Source organism: Callorhinchus milii, unplaced genomic scaffold (assembly GCF_018977255.1).
Source record: "Callorhinchus milii isolate IMCB2004 unplaced genomic scaffold, IMCB_Cmil_1.0 Scaffold16, whole genome shotgun sequence".
In the NCBI taxonomy this organism is placed as follows: domain Eukaryota; kingdom Metazoa; phylum Chordata; class Chondrichthyes; order Chimaeriformes; family Callorhinchidae; genus Callorhinchus; species Callorhinchus milii.
The window spans coordinates 10,667,674-10,686,745 of NW_024704757.1; the positions used below are offsets into that span (position 1 = coordinate 10,667,674).

Genomic DNA, 19,072 nt, shown 5'->3' on the forward strand with positions numbered 1-19,072 from the left:
CTGGAGGACCGTGGTGGTGGGGGGGCGGGACTGGAGGACCTCCGGCTCCGGGTCGCCTGAGCGGGACTTTGGGCGGTTGGAGGGAGAAAGAGAGAGAGAGAGAGGATGATGGAGGGTGAGGAGGCTCAGTGACCGGGGTGATGACCCGTCTTCCCCCGTCCCCGTCTGGCGCTCCAATTACACACGGTCTTCAAGGAGGGAGAGTTCCTGGGTCACTGAGCCCGGCCTCCAGCCCCCCCCCCCCCTCTCTCCACAGGGGTCACTGAGCCCGGCCTCCAGCCCCCCCCCCCCTCTCTCCACAGGGGTCACTGAGCCCGGCCTCCAGCCCCCCCCCCCCCTCTCTCCACAGGGGTCACTGAGCCCGGCCTCCAGCCCCCCCCCCCTCTCTCCACAGGGGTCACTGAGCCCGGCCTCCAGCCCCCCCCCCCCCTCTCTCCACAGGGGTCACTGAGCCCGGCCTCCAGCCCCCCCCCCCCTCTCTCCACAGGGGTCACTGAGCCCGGCCTCCAGCCCCCCCCCCCTCTCCGCAGGGGTCACTGAGCCCGGCCGCAGTCGGGGAGCTGAATCTGAGGCCGCTCACGCTCTCGTGTCCCCCGATCCCCTCTCCTGCATTAGTAACAATAATCCTTGGATTTCATTCGATGCGGCGCCTTATCACGTCTTCGCGACGCCTCAGATCCCTTCACAGCATATACTGTAAAGTGAATTGACCGCACGAGGGAATGACACGGGGTTGCTGTGGCCCCGCCAGGTCCCCAGGTGTCAAGCCGGGTCCCAGTGCTTCACCCCGATTATTTGCGTGTGAGCCCCAGACATGTTAAGACCGGGCCTTGAGGACAGGATAAGTGTCAGTTGTGATTCCCGCCCTCCCCTATGACAGCAAACCTCACTGTCTACATTCGACTCTTAAAAGCCCAGTGTGAATTCAACCTCAGGGAGACTTGAGACTTACATCGTGAAAGATGGTTACATTGGGGGCTTACAAGTTGTTTGGTCCTTCCTAGGAAATCCTGAACTGAAGAACATGCTTGCTCGTTGCAGCTAGCAAGCTTGCCTGTGTCCTTGATGATCAGCAAAGAGTGAGAATCCTAGGCCCCATGGATGAATCAGATGATGATTTTGTTCAGCTCTGTCGTGCTGAGTGGAAGAGAATGTTGCCAAAGGATGGGACAGAAACTGGAGGGAAAAAGCTCAAATCCGTCTCCACAAACCACACAACCAAGCCGAAGGTAAAAGGGAATCCGCTGAGCCGAGAGAGAAAAAGAATCAATGGGAACAAGTTTGCTACAAAGGAGGAAGGCAGTAAGAGCCATCAGGCTAGGTTGACTCTGAGCATTGAAGGTACAGCCAGCCCTCCCTGCAACAGTCTGCAGCAGATAATCTGTCAAAGTGCTCCAACTTCCACATGTGAGGATGTAGCGGGGACCAAGATGTTTGCCAATAAAGATTGTTTAACAGGTAGGTACACTATCAGTAAATGTGACGATACGTGGCACAGAAAATGAACTGTTAGCTTTTACTGTTACTAACCGTTACTAACAAGAGTCATGTTTAGTTTTGATCCAGTACAACAGTATCCCATGACACTATTCGAAAAGAGAAGAGGGCTTCTCCAGGTGTCTTGTCATAAACATTAATGGGTCATTCATCTAATAGCTGTTTGTAGGGCCTCACTAGAGCAAAGGCTGCCGTGTTTGTCTATAAAAACAATACGTGTAGTACATTTGACAGTAATTACTATGAAGCATTTTGAGATGTTTTGGTGTGATGAGGGCTATAAAAATGCAAGTTCTTTATTTCTAAATCTTTTGGAATGTAGAAAATATCAGGCATGTCTGCAGAGAGGACTATCTTAAAATTTGACCTTATTGTGAGCAAAATCCAATTCCAGTCTTTTGTGTGAGCAGTGATTACATGTTCTGACCACTCACTGTGATATGTGGCCCTTCTCCCAGCCAGTGCACAGACCAGCAGCTCCAGCGTTTCAATAGTTACAGCAAATAAAGGGGAAACCAGCAAAGCAATCCCCAGGGTTAAAGATTTAGTTTTGCAAAATATGCAGCAGTTCAAAAGAAAGAAGCCTGTGCAATATAGCAACAATCAAAAACAACAACAGGAGGAGGATAACCAATCACCCCATGCTTCAGATACACACGCAGACCGTGATGAAGGAGAAAGTAAGTAACTCGAATTATCCCTTGTTCCACCGTTAGTTATTTTACTTCTGTGTCGCAGTTCTGTTTCCACAGTTCAGTGTTGTCTCTGCATATTTTTTTTGTATTTCTATGGTACAGGAAAAATGACTGTTCAGCCAATCTATGTTAAGGTTGTGCAGTATTACTCATGTACGGGCACTTAAGCTCATGATTTGTAAAAAGGTCCAGTCTTCCTTTTTAGGTGTACAGGACCTTGGAAAAGAGTAGGGAGTTTTCTCTTGGTGTCCTGGCTGACAGCCCAACAGTTCAATTGGTTATTCAACTCCTGGCTGTTTGTGGGACTTTGGGGCATACAAATTCACCGCCACATTTAACTACACTTGGTTGCAGTCACTAACATTGGACAATAATTACTGTCATGTGATAAGGTGCCATAAAAATGCAAACTCTCTTTCAAATAAGGAAATATTTTAATTTAATGTTGCAGTAAATGACTATTTTTTCCCTCAGGGGATGTAAACATCACGATTCTTTAAAAAAAACTTGCCTCCATGTGATATTCACTTGGGAGTCACAATGCTGTAAGGTCAGATTGGCATGAACTTTGCGTGGAGATGGGAAAAGTAGGGAAGAGACCTGTATGTATTCTAAAGTTATTAGATAACTGCAACATTTTTTAACCTTGCATGTTAATGCATTTGTTTGAATACATATTTGGTGCTTGCTTCTTTGTGTATGACCTGAAGATTTATGCCTGGTATTATATTTGACAGTTATTTATCAATTGTGTTTGTTGTCTGCAGTTGATAGCTGTCAACACAACATAGACAGCGATGCCTCCCTGGCCTTGGCAATGCAACAGGACATGACAGCTGAAGCAGCTGCCAATGTTTGCCCCATTTGGGAAAATGGATTTTTCTTTTGCGTAATCTGTCAGAAGGATCTTTCTAGCATGAACTCCATTCGCCGAGCACAGCACATCAACAGGTGAGAGGCAACTGAACATCGGACCTACGTACACACAGTGTGAAAGCCGTCTGAGATTGAGAAATTAATCTTGGCTCCATTGTAGCTTCCGTTATATATTATATATATATGCTCATGGAGCCAACATTAGATTTATAATGATTACTGGAGATTTCTGGGACACTTGGATTTCTCCTGATCTGTCTTTCTTGTTTTTATGCCCTTCATTTTGTAATAGTATATTTTATCTACATGACTGGAAATACCTAACTGTCATTCATATTCCCAGTTGTATAAGGCTGTTCCTTGCTTCAAGCATCCTGTGTTCATCAAAACTTGATATTGTCTACCAAGATGAATAACTGTTCTATAAACTTATTTTTGCAGGTGCCTGGATGACGAGGAAGAGAGAAGGGTCTCGGCTCCAGCTGTGCCTGAGTGCCCAATTTGTGGGAAGCATTTTAACACCTCAAATAGCCGGGCGACCCACCTCAAACGCTGTGCTGTTAGAATGGAGGTCCCGCCACAGCTGTTACTGCAGGCAGTTCAGAGACAAAATTCAAATGCTTTTGACAGTTCAGCTCCTTTGGCGAGGTAAAAATTAAAAACTCAGACATGTGCTTACTTTGAGAGTCAACAGTAACCTCAGACAGCCCAAAACACCTTGTATTCCCATCGTGGCCCTCAATAATAGTATAATAATATTAATATAATAATAATCCTTACATTTGATATAGCGCTTTTCACGTCTTCTAGACGTCTCAAAGCGCTTCACAGACTATGCTGTAAAGTGAATTGACCGTATATTTGTGGGCGCGGCAGCCAATTGCACACAGCAGTGGCCCATAAACAGTCGCGGATTGAAAATGACCAATTTATTATTGTTTTGTTTTGGAGGGATTATTATTAGTCTCTTGGAGTAAGGAAACTTGCCCAAGGTTTCGCCCTCTGCCTGGAATTGAACCCAGGTGTCTTGCTTGCAAGGCGAGTGCTCTAACCACTGAGCTACAGGACTCCACTGTACTCCAGTGTACATGGCCTGAGTGTCTTTTAAATACCATAATCACAAAAAGGTTTAAGAATTCTCTGCGCACTTCATACCAGAAAATAGAAACCATAGATACCTGGAAGTCTGATTAGTTTGGTTTAGAGATGCTTAAGCATGATGATGGTTTTCCTCTTTCCTCTTCCACTGCACATTTCGCGTTTTGCCAGTCTTCAGCCAGGAAAAGCAAAGCGAAAAGCTTCAGGAAAAGGTAAAGAGCCATCGAAGAAATGCAAGACCACCAGGAATCAGCCAGTGGATGAGGATACGATGGTCGCCATGGCGTTGTCTGCTTCTTTACTGGAACAGAGAAATGTTGACATCCAGCCTCATAACACCATTAAAGAAGTGGCAGCAACAGGTAGGAATTCAACTCTATAGATCGATATGTATTGGAAAACCGTTTTAAACCCAGTCTTGAACCAATCAAAATGCCCACCCCAGCACCAGGACCGTAAAGTCTGTATGAACCCCACTGGGGGATCCGGGAGAATTATTCCAGGTAATTTTTTTTCTCCTGAATTGGCCTTTTTTTGTTTTCTCATCTCCCCTGGGAGCTGCTCATGTAACTAATTAGGATGAGCACAAGTTGGTCTAGGATCTAAGCCGACAAACACTAGAGCGTGAAGGTTGTAGTATTGTGTTCATCAATTCGCAACAATCTATTATGTCAATTGAATCAAAAAGGGAACCATTGGCGATAAGCCATTGTACTTGTACGTGCCTGTTCACTATAATGTTTCTTACATGCCATTCGGAGAATTGAGCTTGATTCATCTTTCATTCTGTGCACTTTGCAATTTGAAAGCCTAGATTCCTGACACAAATGATTTGTTACACTGACTGAGTCGTTCAGGGAATCTTCAAATCATGAGTAAAAGAAGTCAGTGTTTTTCTAGGTTTAGACAAGAGAAGTCGAAGAAAGCGGAAGGAAGCCGTGCCCCCATTACTGGTGGTGCAGGATTCTGAAGTGGCGCTCAAACACATCCAACACAGGATGGCAATGCTGCTGTCTGAGCAGATGGACTTAGCCAGCACCCCTCCACTACCTGCAAGCAGATTCTGTGAGGATGGGATACTGTGGCAAACCTGGTACCTACCAAGCAACCAAGACACAACCAGGCAAGGCAGCCTCTGGCATTGCAGTGCTCTGCTCGGAGACTGGGACTCGACACTCTACTACACAAGTGATCTGGTTCCTCCCATTATACCATGGAAACCTCAACAGGTAAGATGAGCGATTAAAACAAACTTAAAACAAGTGAACTTATGATTTTATCACCAGAGCTAACCTGATAGCGGTTAAGGGTTGTTGACCTGATAGCATTTTTCAGTGTTATGAATGGTTATATCATAAATGGTTATGATATTGTGAATAGTAATTGTGTGTAGGAACCAGAGGCCCAAATTTAAGATAATTACAGAAAAAATTAAAGGGCAGGTTGGAAAAAAGATTGCAGACTCAGAGGGTGGAATTTTTTGCCACAAGATGTTGTCGAGACACAATTCATAAATTCTTTAAGAGAGAATGAGTCAGATGTTTAAAGAGGAGAAATATTAAAGGCTTGTGGGGAGCGAGTAGGAAAGTGGGATTAGATTAGTCAGGTCATGGTGGAGAAAAACACTTATGAAAACTTGATGGGTTGAACAGCCTAGTTCTGTCTTTCTAGAGGTTAACTACTGCTCATTCTTACTTTCACCATTCCATCCAAATCTTGAAGCCAGTCCTGTTCCTAGATTTATCCATTAAACATTTCTTGACACAGAAGTTGTGAGGATGACACCCCCAGAAGACCATAGATACAGAATCAATTGGGATAGGCATGCTCATCCAGACTATATATAGCCAGACTGATCCAAGCCAGAGCAGTGCACTATTTTTACAATGAATTGTCAGGAGAATATCATTGATCACACTGTTTGTTTAAGGAATTTCAACTTGGCGAGAGGCAGAAAGTGCCCTCAACAATGGTCTCAAAAGACTTGTTAGGATTGACCTCGGAGACGACTAGAAATGAACCAGATTTATCTGGGGCTAGAGGTGATATCGAGACTGAGAAAGGGTTGATGTCCAGAAGCCAACAGGATCATCAAGCACTCTCTGATCTGATGGATCTGGCAGGAGAGGGCCTGACTATGACACAATGGAATGATGGGATGGACGGGAAGCCAGATAGTCACGCAAAGGAAAAGGATGGTATGTGATAATAACAAACTCATATTGATCAACCATGGTTCGGCCTGCAGTATACATCTGGTAACTAGATTGTGGTTTGAAACCCCACATGGGACTTGAGCTCTCAGTCTAAGCTGATACTCCAGTGCAGTACTGAGTGGGGGTGGGTGCATTGTCTTTCAGATGAGATGAAAAGCTGAGGCCCTGTCTGCCAGGTCTTCAGATGAACTGCAGTGTAAAGCTGCCTTCTTCCACTAATTATTTTAAAAACTAATAATTCAGCAATTCTCATCATAAGTTAATCCTAACCAAATCTCTACCATCCAGTCAATATACATCTTTTATTATTGGGGTGAATTATTGCTCAAACAGACAGCAAAACTATTGCTTCATTGAGCATAACTGTTTGCACACCTGGTTTCACAGTGTTGTGCTTCCTTCACCATTTCAGGAAGCGAGTCTACATTTGATGAGATCACACCCAGTGGGTTTGTCCCAGCACAGACTGAGAGAAGCAGCGGAAACACTCCACAACATATGGTATGAAAGCCATTTTTCAGTTCTGTTTTAACATTTACAATTGCTGTATTTACCAAGCAAACAGTTGGGGGAAATAGTGAAATTATTATTATTATTATTATGGAATAAGAAAACAATTGTCCTTTCTCATTCTACACTTTTGACCAGCATTACTTCGAAAAATGGGATTTCCCTATGATGAGAGGCTTGAGTAATAGTCCTGAATTGCAGAGGTTAAGAGTTAGCCTAATTGAGGTGGTTAAAACCATGAAGGGAGTTAGTTATAAGCTAGATAGTCGACAACTCATTTCTTGGTAGAGGATACAAAACAGACCATCATACTCGTGTAACTAGAGGTAAGGTGATTAAAAGTGAGATCAGAAAACATTTCTTCACATGGGGCAATTAGGCAATTGTGAAACCACTGCCATGGAAGGCATAACATGCAGAATGGATGAGAATGTTTAAAAGGAAGTTTGGTGGATAATATACATATATGCATACTTACACAGGTGAATATGTGCATGCATGCATAATTACATACATACATTGCATGTACATGCAGATGCTGGTCTGTTTCTAGACTGTTGACAGCTGCTGCTGTAGTCAATTTCAATCTCTGGTACCTTCTGATTTCAGCAGTCACTGAGGAAGTTGACAGCAGACTTTGGTGGAATGGTGAACAATCCTCACCTGAGTGATGTGCAGTTCCAGGTAGACAATGGTGAGGTTGTGTACGCTCACCTGTTTGTGCTCTATGCACGATCTCCGCAGCTTGTGCAAACAGTAAGTGCCAGCGAGTTTATCTTCATGGGTCATCAAAAGCTATTTAGTCTTCGCCAATGTTATTATTGTTATTATCGTATGGTGGTTAGAGCACACGCCTCGCAAGGGAGAGACTTGGGTTTGATTCCAGGCAGGGTGGAATGTTGGGCAAGTTTCCTCACTCCGCACGCCTCTGTTTACCAGCAGTAAGTAGGATCCCGGTTGTTAGTCAACTGGCGGGTCGCTTTTCCTTGGTCAAAAATTGGTCACTTCAATGCAAGACTGTTTGTGGGACACTTCTGTGCGCAATTGGCTGCCGCATTTCCCCCACAAATTATACAGTGAATTCACCTTACTGTATATTCTGTGAAGTACTTTGAGATGTCTCGAAGACGTGATAAGGTGCTCTATCAAATGCAAGAATTATTATTATTATGGGAGATTATTTAATGTCAGTCAGGGCAGTTGTTGGGGCCTACAGATGTTTTCAGTGCCCTCTGGGTTAGGGGAAAAACATTAAGCGTTCCTGCTCTTGACGCCTATCCTGTAATCCCCTCCCTCCCTGGAAGGTGTGTAGGTCGATACGTTACCAGAGGACTGGGTTTAGTTTGACCGTGACCCTGTCCATAGTTCAATACACTGCTAATACTGTTGTTTCTAAGACCACACCCAAAGAATAACCAGCCACATGAACGAGATACCCGAGGGTATCCGTGGCGTGACCTGTGATCAAACAAATTCTCCCAACTTTTGGGTTTCTTTCTCCAGTATCGTGTCATCAGAACAGTCTTGAGGTGATGCTCCCTTTGATGGGCCCTTCTGTGGCCAGTGTTTAGAATCCACTAGCGTTTTATTGCATGATCTCACCAGGCTGCAGGTACAAATAAGTTTGAGTAGCTTTTCATCGTATTTAAGAGCATAAGATTTAACATGTAATTATGTTGCTGGAACTAAGAATATGAGTCAATTTCATTAAAAAAACAAAATTGCATCTTATTGACCATGGGTATGGTCATTTTCCTCAAGCCTTTTCCCTCCTTCCCGGATGATTCCCATCCCCAAGTTCATCCTATATAAAAAGCCCTGCATAAGTGCAAGTTACCAACTTCTTTGCAGGTTCATGATGATGGGTTCCTGGTGGAAGAGGATGCTGCTCCCCTGACTCGCAGGCTCTTACTTCCTGAGGTTACAGCACAAGCAGTATGTGCCTTTCTCCAGTATCTGTACACTGCCAGTGCCACCGTAACACCGAACACGCTTTCTGAGGTCCGCCACCTTGCTGTCAGGTTAGTATAGTCCCGTAAAACTAATCAGATATAAAAATAGATTTTTTTTAAAAAACTGCTGGAAATCTGAAATATAACAAAGGCCAGAAATCATCAGTGTTTAAGGACACTTCATATATAGCAATAACAACAACAAATTATATTTGTATAACGCCTTTCAAGTCGGGAGGACGCTGGCATGTATACATAGACTCTTCATATACAAGGCTACCATTATTTGAGTAACTCACTTTGTTAGAAGCTTGGAATCTTATCCTGCAAGGTGGAGTAGACATGTATAAAATGTCTTATGTAAAATGTCTTATAATCTGAATTTTTAGCAGTCACTGGCCAAGGCCAGTATGATCACAAGCAAACCGGAGGTCTTCACACCAGTACTAACGTATCCGTATCAGTATCTGACGTGTTTCTTTGTGGATCGAGCAGGTTCTCCGTGAACGAATTGGTGAGGATGTGTGAAGCCTGTTCCCCAGAAGATGAGGATGTCAGAAGTCAATCAGGAAACAATCTTTGCTCTGAAGCGGAGGATGGAAAGTACGGAGGCCGACTGGAAAACTTCCAGGAGCTTCTGAGGTCCATGTGGCTGGATGAAGTGGAAAAACCTGCATTTGAGCCTAGATCTATAGAGTCCGAGGATGAAGAGAAAGTCATTGAGAAAGTGGAAGATAGTGAGTTGGAAGAACTCTACGAATTTGCTGCCACTCAGAGAAGAATTGAGAGAGACTCATTCCGTGGTGACATTGCTCAAGAAACTGAGGGGCCTCATCCGAAGACCAGTATTTTGGAAAATGAAGCAGACCTTGGCATGCGTAGAGAAAGTAAGCAGATTATGAAAGAACAGAGCATTGAGTGGGAAACTGTTACAAATTGTGAGTCTTTGGTTCGTGAGAGAAAACAATTGTCTTCAGAATGCTGTTTGGAAACTGAAGAGATGTCCCAACAACAGGAAGTCAAAGCACCTCAGTTAGAAAACTTGCACAACCATAGTCTCAAACAGGACATGGTGTTAGATGACAGCTACGATTCCCTGTTCTCAGAACCTGCAGATGTATCACTGGGTTCTCAGCACGATGTGACAGTTGAAGGGAAACCTGACAATGTCACTGAAAGATGCGAGAGAATTGCCACAAATGCCCAGACTTCCTTTAGTCCATCTGCCAAGTCCAGCCCTAATTGTTCGGAAAAGAAGCTGTCACCTTCATGTGATCTCAAAAGTCCCTTTGCAGCCCCGTATGTATGTGATCTACCTATTGTTGGTCTGTCACCACCAAGGAAAGTCTCATCTCAAATAACCCCAGACAAGCATTTATCTTCAATCTTAGCATAGAAGATGCTCCCAAAGTAGCTTCTGAAACTCTGCCTCATTTCTCAGTGGATTCAAATCAACAATTAAGCCTGAAAAACGCAATGTTCGACTGTCCTAGGGATCTCCAGGAACTGGAAGCTTATGAATCTCCAGAATGTTCAAGAGGAGAACTGTCATCTCCACTAAAGTCTGCTTCTGTAAGGGCTCCTTGTTTGGATATTCTATCTGGGCATGATCTGAAGACCAGTATTTTAGAAAATGAAGCAAATGAAAATGATTACAAACAATTGTCACCTATCAGTATAGGCTCAAGCTTCTCTGCACCAGACAGTAAATCCAATGATATTGTGTTGTTAATAGATTCTGACGAGGAAATGGAAGTGGAAAAAAGCTATGCGTCAGAGTCTAGTTCTCTGAACACAATTCTGTTGCCTTTCTATGACTTTAAAGGAGCTGGTGGGAGTGGGATGGACCGAAGCCCAGTTTGTGAACATGTCAGCACTACTGAGCCTGTCAAGACTTCCAACTTTGTGATCCTCAATGAGCAGAATTCCAAAGATGACAGAAGTCCATCTAAAAGTTCAGATGAAACCCAAAACAATTGTGTTTTAGAATTGCCTCCGAACAGCGTCTCTGAAAAGTTTTTCAACTACCAAAAACAAGATAAGGCTAATAAAAGCGAGCTAGATCTGATACTCAGCAGTGAAAGCGAACATAACAATGGAGACACTACCATGGAGACATCATGGCTGGTGCCAGCTACCCCACCTCCAACAAGAATTAGACATTCCTCTACACAGACTCAAAACTCTCAATTTCTGCAAAACCAAAGTATTATAAAGAGTGAATTGTTTGAGAACTCAATTGAAGATGAGATGAGTTTGTCACAATCTGTGGGTGCAGCACAGAGAGCATTCAAGCTAGCGACAACATCAAAAAGTCCCGAAAAAGTAAAAGGCATTGGTGGAATGGAGGATTCTTTGGAAAGTAGTTCTTTTAATCGGTCTTTGGACGTGTCTCTGATGTCTTCTCCTATCCCTCCTACTCAGTACTCGAATGGCTGTATTGACTTAGAGACTTCACTAGAGACTTCACCGTCAGAGCAAGCAAAGAGACCAGTGGGATCTTTGCAGTGCTCTGAAGAAAGGCAAATGGCAGACACATCTGTGATTGAAGTTAAGGACACTGAGGAGGAGCTGCCAAGAGGTGAACCTGATGCCAGTTTGCTGTTCATCGATGAGCCACCGATTCCATTTGATTACGAATATTGGAAACCTGATGATTATCCTCAATCCGTGGAGGATGAGAGCATTGACAATGAAGGTGGAAGAGTTGGGAAGAGAACAAACACAGCTTTCCACAGCTCACAACATCAAACTATTGACAAGGAGCTACAACCAACTACAAGCACAGGGATCCAAAGCAGCACACCACTTCAAGGCAAACCACAACCCAGGATATTGTTTGAATTTCATGATGTAAATAACGGCAAAAAAGATGCACTTTCTGGGGGAAAACACGCTAGTGTGTTTGATTCTAAAATCTGGGATGATTGGGATGAGGAAGAGGAGTTGCCTGAAGTCCTCCCATCATTATCACAAAGACTTCCTGGCATTGAGAAAGACATAACTGTGACCAACAAATATGGTAACATGCACCAGAGTCCAGGTAAGTGGGCACTGAGTTCAGAGGCAGGTTGGCTGTTTAATTTGAACGTTCCGTGGAACTTGTTCTGCTCATCCTTCAAGTGTGTCCAGCGATGTGGTGAGCAGGTTTCAAATTTTGACCCAAGTTGTTTCTTAGGCATTCTAGAGAATGCAATTTTATAATAATAATATTAATCCTTGCATTTGATATAGCGCTTTTCACGTCTTTTAGACGTCTCAAAGCGCTTCACGCAATAGACTGTAAAGTGAATTGACTGTATATTTGAGGGCGGAATTTTATGTTTCAAATTGCTTACAGCTGCATTTTAATCCAGTAAATCACTTGTCTGGCTTGTGAGAAGTTCTACTTTTCCAGAGTAGAAAAGCTGTGTTTAACTTAATTATTTTTTTAAAAAAACTGATCTGTAAAACATCAGCTATTAAAATGCCAATGGACCAGGGAATTTTGTTACTGGGAACTTTGCAACCTCGTGAGCTGGGTCCAATATCTCGCAAATCACATGACAAGCAAAGAGTAAAGCCGACTAAGAGAGCGTAAGGTCACCAAAGGACCTGACCTCTCCTTGGTACATGTCCAGGGAAGGAAATGGGAATGGGATATTTTTAACCCTGTGGTTTATGAAAAAAATTCTATAGGGTCCTGTAGCTCAATGGTTAGAGCACTTGCCTCGCAAGCAAGAGACCCGGGTTTGATTCCCGGCAGGGCAAATCCTTGGGCAAGTTTCCTTACTCCACACACCTGATAATAATCCCTCAAGAAAAAAAAAGAAAAAAATTGGTCAGTTCAACCCACCACTGTTTGTGGGGACACTGTTGTGCGCAATTGGCTGCCGCATTTCGCCCACAAATATACAGTCAATTTACTTTACTATATATTCTGTGAAGCGCTTTGAGACGTGAAAAGCGCTATGTCAAATGCAAGGATTATTATTATTATTGTTATTAGGGTGTTGAAATGGTTAAGCCTATCTACTTAATGGAAATCAAATCAATTTGTTTATTAAAAAAATGATTAAGTGGAGTGAGGAAACTGCTTTTAAAGATTTTGTTTTTTTTGTTCCATAGCCATTAACCGAATGAAAACTCAGCTTCCTGTGGTACCCATCACCCCAGAACCTCCCTATTCAGAGATGCCTACCCCAAATCTGAAAAAAGAACTAAAGAGGTAGGTATTCTCAGTGAAGTTAAGTCTGACAATATTGTAAAACAAAGATTTCTCATTCCTACACTGGGAATACATATTTAAACATCTGTAGGTTAGAGCATGCTACCAGGCTAGGCTGCCACTCCAGTGTAGTGCTGGGGGAGCCAGCTTGGCTCATTGGCAGGTTACTGGGACAGCTATTCTTCCCACTCGGCTCCTGCTAACCCTGCAAGTTGAAGCCTTAACGGGTAGTGGGAAGCTTGCCAGGTAGTGCTCTCATTGACAAGTTATGCAGTTGTAGTTGGTTTAATCCAGCAGTACCCAATACACACTCTGGGGTCCCCATCCCTTAGCTCTTTCTAACCTGCTCCTCATACTCTCTGGAATCAGGTAAGCAGGGTGCATTCCCTCCAGGGAGAAAGTGCACAGCCCATTCCAAAATCAGGATAATTTCTATGTGCTTGTGACCTACATTTGTCGAACTCTGTCTGATCTGAATCCTGTTAAGTTTGGTGATGGATTTCTGTAAGTATCAGACACCCAGTTGACCAAAAAAAGGAAATGCTGTACATAAGATATATAGATACTCGGGAAATAAGGGGAATAAGGGTTGTGGCAAAAAGGTGGGAAGAGGAAATTAAAAAATCTACCATGCTTTAGAAAATGGTGGCATGGAGTTGACAGACTGAATGGCTCCACCTGTTCCTAACCAATTTCTTTCCATTTATTGATGTCAGGTTTGGAGTTCGTCCACTGGTGAAACGCAAAATGATTCTGAAGCTGAAGGAGATTTACAAATATACCCACCAAGTCATTGCCTCTGGCACGGACTGCAACACTGAGCAGGGCCACACGCACACCGTAACCTCAGCCTGCCTCACACAGCCTGGACCCATTCCAGCAAACAAAGCGAAGGCAGCTTCCAGAAACTACCTACAGCCTGTTTCAATGAGAACCAGCCAAGTAAAGCACATCTCCAAAACGCAGAAAAAGCCTGTTTCAGGGGCAAAAAGCAAAACAACCTCCACAAGCCAATCCAAGACCAATTCTAAATCAAAAGGAAAACAGTGTGTCCGGGATGTGCACAGAGCTAAAGTCAAGTCACCAATAAAATCTGCAATACATAATGAGGAGGTGGTTTCTGACAGGGATCAGCTGTCTTCATCTCAGGGCTCCTCCTCTTCGGCAGCAGGGAGTGAAGACGCCTTCAGGTCTCAACAGTGGGTTTAGTTTATTTCTGTTCCAGAACTATCTGATTTGAGGTAGATTTGAGTTTAATGCACCAATGCAATTTCCATTTACACACAGATATGTATAATATTAATATAAAAGAACAGTTAGTTGTTTTTTTTATTGATCTTTTGTGAAAATCATTCCATAGCCATACTTTACTGGATTTGGTGGTTCGTGAGCATTATCCCGATGTTTATTCCAAAACCAGCCAATTTGGGGGATAAGCAGATTCAGAGGGTATTGCAATAAATCCTGATTTTTCACTGAATTCACCCTTTTTCTGTTAAATTTACCCCACATCCCTTTTTTTGAAAGAAGTGGAAACATGGCCCAACTAGTCCATGGCTGTGTTTATATTTCACACGAGCCTTCATCTCTTCTAATCCCCTCCCCTGTACCCTTCTATTTACCTTCTCCCTCATGTATGCATAACCTTCTCATTATAAGCTGTAAAACTGGGTTACGAATGAATCATTGAAGTTCTGTAGCTCAGTGATTAGAACACTCGCCTCGCAAGTGAGAGACCTGGGTTCGATTCCTGGAAAGGCGAAAGTTTCCTTACTCCACATGCCTCTGTTTACCTAGCAGTAAGCAGAAACCCGGTTGTTAGTCGATTGGCGGGTCACTTTTCCGGGGATAATAATTCCTTGAAACTTTAATGATAAAAAATTGGTCACTCAATCCACAACTGTTTGTGGGACACTGCTGTGCGCAATTGGCTGCCGCGTTTCGCCCACAAAATATACAATCAATTCACTTTACAGTATAATCTGTGAAGCGCTTTGAAAAGTCTCAAAGACGTGATAAGGCGCTATATCCAATGCAAGGATTATTATTATTATCATTGGTCTGAACAAACCCTACCCATTTCTCTTTTGCTTTCAGGCAGTCAATACTGGAGTTAGATGGCCTTGCCACAGACTCGGGGGATGAAGAGGACGATGAGATTATACCATCGCAAGCAACAGGCCAGGCAGATAAAGTTCAGGTGTTACGACAGTACATTCAGTCAAACCCAGAATTCTACACGAAAATCCTGCTGTACAAACCCTTCGAACTGGCAGAATTACACCTGCAGCTGAAAGACAATGGGATCAAAGTGTCCAGGAGACAGCTGATTGATTTCCTTGATGCTCAGTGCATCACGTTTACCACAGCGGGTGAAAGAAAGGAGAAATTACAGAAACAAAAGCGTGGCGCTGGCAAACGGGGGAGAAGAAAGCACGCTAGTTTGTGGGACTAAAGAGAGCGGAGCGTTGATAACTCGAGAGGAAGCCTGTGCCTGAATAAACAAAAATTGAAAGGAAACCCCTTCTGGTAACCGCATGTCAGTTTTATTTCAATTTTGTTCTCAATTTTTGAGAAAAATGTAAAGCGAGCAAACTGTACATACAGTAGATTCTTTTTTTACTAGGAGCTAAAAATTGTCATAGGTTTCCTGTTTAATTTGTGTGTTCTTACATGTGTGGATTACTGTATATGTGTGAGTGTTAGGATAGAAGTATTAATAAATTCCCCCAAACCCTCGAATAGATCAAAACAAACTTTAATTCAATGTGGATCAAACGAACTTAATATTTTGTCATTTCTGTAGAAAAATACAATTTGTATTAAAGAATGGATTTTATACGTTATCAGGTTTGCAATGCCGCCTTTATCTTTTCTCTTCTTTTTTAAAAAAAAAGATTATGCACAGAAAGTTGCCTTTTAACCTGTAAGCCTTGGGAGCGAGACGTGAGATGGGATTCGTGGTTTCAAAAAAAGAAATAAAAGAAATAAATAATACATAAAAGGAAAAAAGCGACTTTGGGGGGTGGGGGGGGGCAAGTGGGAGAACCAGCCGCCAGCTTGACAATCCCAATTGTGCATCCTGCCCGGGTTACCGCAGTCTGTGGCTTTGCAAAGCGCTCCCTGAGACGCCGTCCGGCATGGAGGGGCGCTATATAAATCCATGTTGTTGTTGTGTTGTTGTTGTTGTTGTGGTGGTGGTTTTGACACTTTAACATCTCCTCCAGGAGAGCAACCAGCAACACAGGCTCGTCCACGCGTCACGCCGCCAATGGCGGCGGGGGGGGCTCGCGGGGAGGGCACCTGTTGGCTCTGCCGCCGAGCTCCCGCCCTGGGAGCAGACAGGCGGTGGCGGGGTAGAGCTTTCGGGCCCCGACAAACGCACGCAAGTCTCGCCATCGCTAGCCGCCCGGCCCCGCGGCTCACCCGGGTCCGCGCCGCCTGCGGATCAAAGCGGATGCACAGCGCGGAAACCGAGAGAAGCGACCGGGGTCGGTCAGTCGGTCGGTCCGGTCAGCCCGACCGGGACATCACCGGGCGAGAGGACCGGCGACAGGGAGAGAGTCCAGAGCAAAACTGCTCAGACGGACATCACAGCAACACCCACCAGGTCAGGAATAACCAGGGCAACAAGGGAGGGGGTGCGGCATAAACTGCAAGGAACCACCATCACCCACTACCCGCCCCCCGCACCCTCACCCCCCACACCCTCACCCCACCCCTTACCCACACCCTTACTCACCCCCACCCCACACACTCCACACCCACCCCGCACCCTCACACCCACCCCGCACTCCCTCACCCCCCACCCTCACAACACCTCACTACGAGCGTCTCGCAATTTTAAAGGAAATAAGTCACAAGGAGGGGGGGGGTGAGGGAGTGGTGGCGGTTGTGAGGGTTGGCGGTTGTGTGGGGGGGGGGGGCGGAGAACCGAAGTTCAGATGGCATTTTGCCTTAACATCTCATCTGGAGGACAGCACCTCTGAAAGGCAGTGCACCCCCACACCCTGCACTGAAATGTCAATAGACTGGAGGTCAAGCCCCAAAGTGAGTCTTGAACCTACAACCTCTGACCCAAAGCTGAAAATGTTACCCACTGAGCCAAGCTGCCACTTGGTTATGATAGAGCAACAGGTTGTACACTAGGTTGGTAGCTGATGCCTGTGAGGGACATGCTTGCCCTTGGCATCTGTGCCCCCTTTCACAAGAGGTCACGGAAAAGGATCAATGACGGGCACCTTGGGTGACTTTAAAATTCCCTGCTATGGGAACTATAAAAGAGAATTATTGCACCGCACCCATTGCAATTAATTAACTCGGTCTGTCTGCGTGTCCTGTAAATGTATCCTGTGTGGGTCCTGCACACACAGTCTGTGTATTCTACACACGTAGTCTATGTATGGATGTGTCCCGCATCTTCACAATGACACTTACGAATATGACACACTTCTTCCCTGTGTTGCAAATCACTTTAACTGAAGACATACAGGCAACACTTCCCTCACATAGCTCCAGATGGCGCACAGACTCTGATCAGTCGGCTGTAGTCAGGGGGAGCAGTGAAATAAAGAATTTTTATAGTGCTTGTTCATGCCAAAGTATCTCAAAGTGCTTCATTGTAATTAGTTTCATTGGGCAAGCTAATTAATTGGTTGATTAATGAAATTCTATTAAATCTGAATTAAAGGTTGTATGAAAGAGTTCGGAACCACCAGCAGCATTGTTAAATTAACATCAAACTCCCAGATATTTAAAGATAGCCCCCCAAGCCATTTAGCAACATTCTGGACGTTCTTAAGTGGTTATGTTAAACATGCAATAAGGCCACCACTTATTTCTTATAATAGTAATAAATTGCAATTCTGTCTGAAACTGATATTAAAATCACGTTCCAGAGAGAAATCCAACTGGTAACTTTGCCTGGTTCTCCAGTATCCAAAGGGTCTTGAGTAACACTGGTACCTAGTAAGCTGTTGTTTGGTTACAGAAATACATAGATCCATTAATACATTTAATTTCAATTATTGTAATAATTTATGTCTCTGCATTGAATCCTTCAAAATTACAAATTCATTCTGAATATATTTTACAAAGTCCCACATCAGGACTTGAGTGCGTCTCCCATGATTTATAGTTTGGATGCTCAGGTCTGCAGGAATCAGATGGTGTCAGTAGGAAGGTGTGAGCAGGGAGAGGGATTCCTAAGCTCAGGAATTAATATATGGTTATAAATCCAATTGCAAACTCTCCTCTAGGAAGCATGTAATCACAGCCACTTAATAATCATTAACTGAGTTCAACCCAGGTCAAAGATTAACGTTTAACGCAGATCCAGCGGAAACAAGTCCAAGAGTGACTTTCTCGTATCTTAACAGTTTCGAAGGTTGACAAGCTACAGTCAAACAAATACGATTTTAAAAAGAGGTTAATTCAACATCCAGCAATACCCAGATAGCACCTTTCAGATTTCCAAACAGGGAGCAAAGGGCGAGTCTTAAGGATGTTGATGAAAGTCAGAGATAGAAGTTAAGATTTTGAAGGCAAGGAGAGAAGGATTTCAGCAGAGATTGATGGTGATTCAGAGTGAGCAAGGAATGATCAGGGGATCAGAAGCGTACAGCCTGGAGAATGGGGCTGAGAGCAATTCAAATAAGAGGAGCTCATTGTCTCAGTGTCTAATCCATTACAGCACACTGATAAATGTAACATTCCCCCCCCCACTAATATTTATTGAAATGTAGAGTTTTTCTCCCATTTATCTTGGTTTATATTCCTCCCTCATTCACCCTAATTTAAAGCAATTGGCTATTCAGTTAATTGTTGTTTGGGACATTGCTGACAGAAATTAGCTATCAGGTTTGCCTCCACAACATTCACTTAATTTCATTTTGAATTCCTCATTTTGTGAAGTGCTTTGAGTTTTCATCAACATAAAAGACACTATACAATGCAAGTTCTCTCCAATATTTAAATTCCCATATAAAAGAGCTGGTAATAAGCAACAAAGTCAAAACAGAG

At 43.8% G+C, this 19,072-nt stretch overlaps 1 protein-coding gene across 1 annotated transcript; it reads left to right on the top strand.

The window, feature by feature from the left end:
- The first annotated feature begins 2 nt into the window (after positions 1-2).
- Positions 3-15,897, top strand: slx4 (SLX4 structure-specific endonuclease subunit homolog (S. cerevisiae)). Its single transcript, XM_007893625.2, is given in 16 exon segments — positions 3-115; positions 1,005-1,458; positions 1,956-2,177; positions 2,960-3,143; positions 3,510-3,716; positions 4,338-4,528; positions 5,067-5,395; positions 6,097-6,364; positions 6,795-6,883; positions 7,502-7,648; positions 8,744-8,913; positions 9,340-10,233; positions 10,236-11,887; positions 12,952-13,051; positions 13,768-14,250; positions 15,149-15,897. Coding segments are annotated over 15 exon segments (5,655 nt in total). The 5' UTR covers positions 3-115; positions 1,005-1,097; the 3' UTR covers positions 15,507-15,897.
- Positions 15,898-19,072: the final 3,175 nt, after the last annotated feature.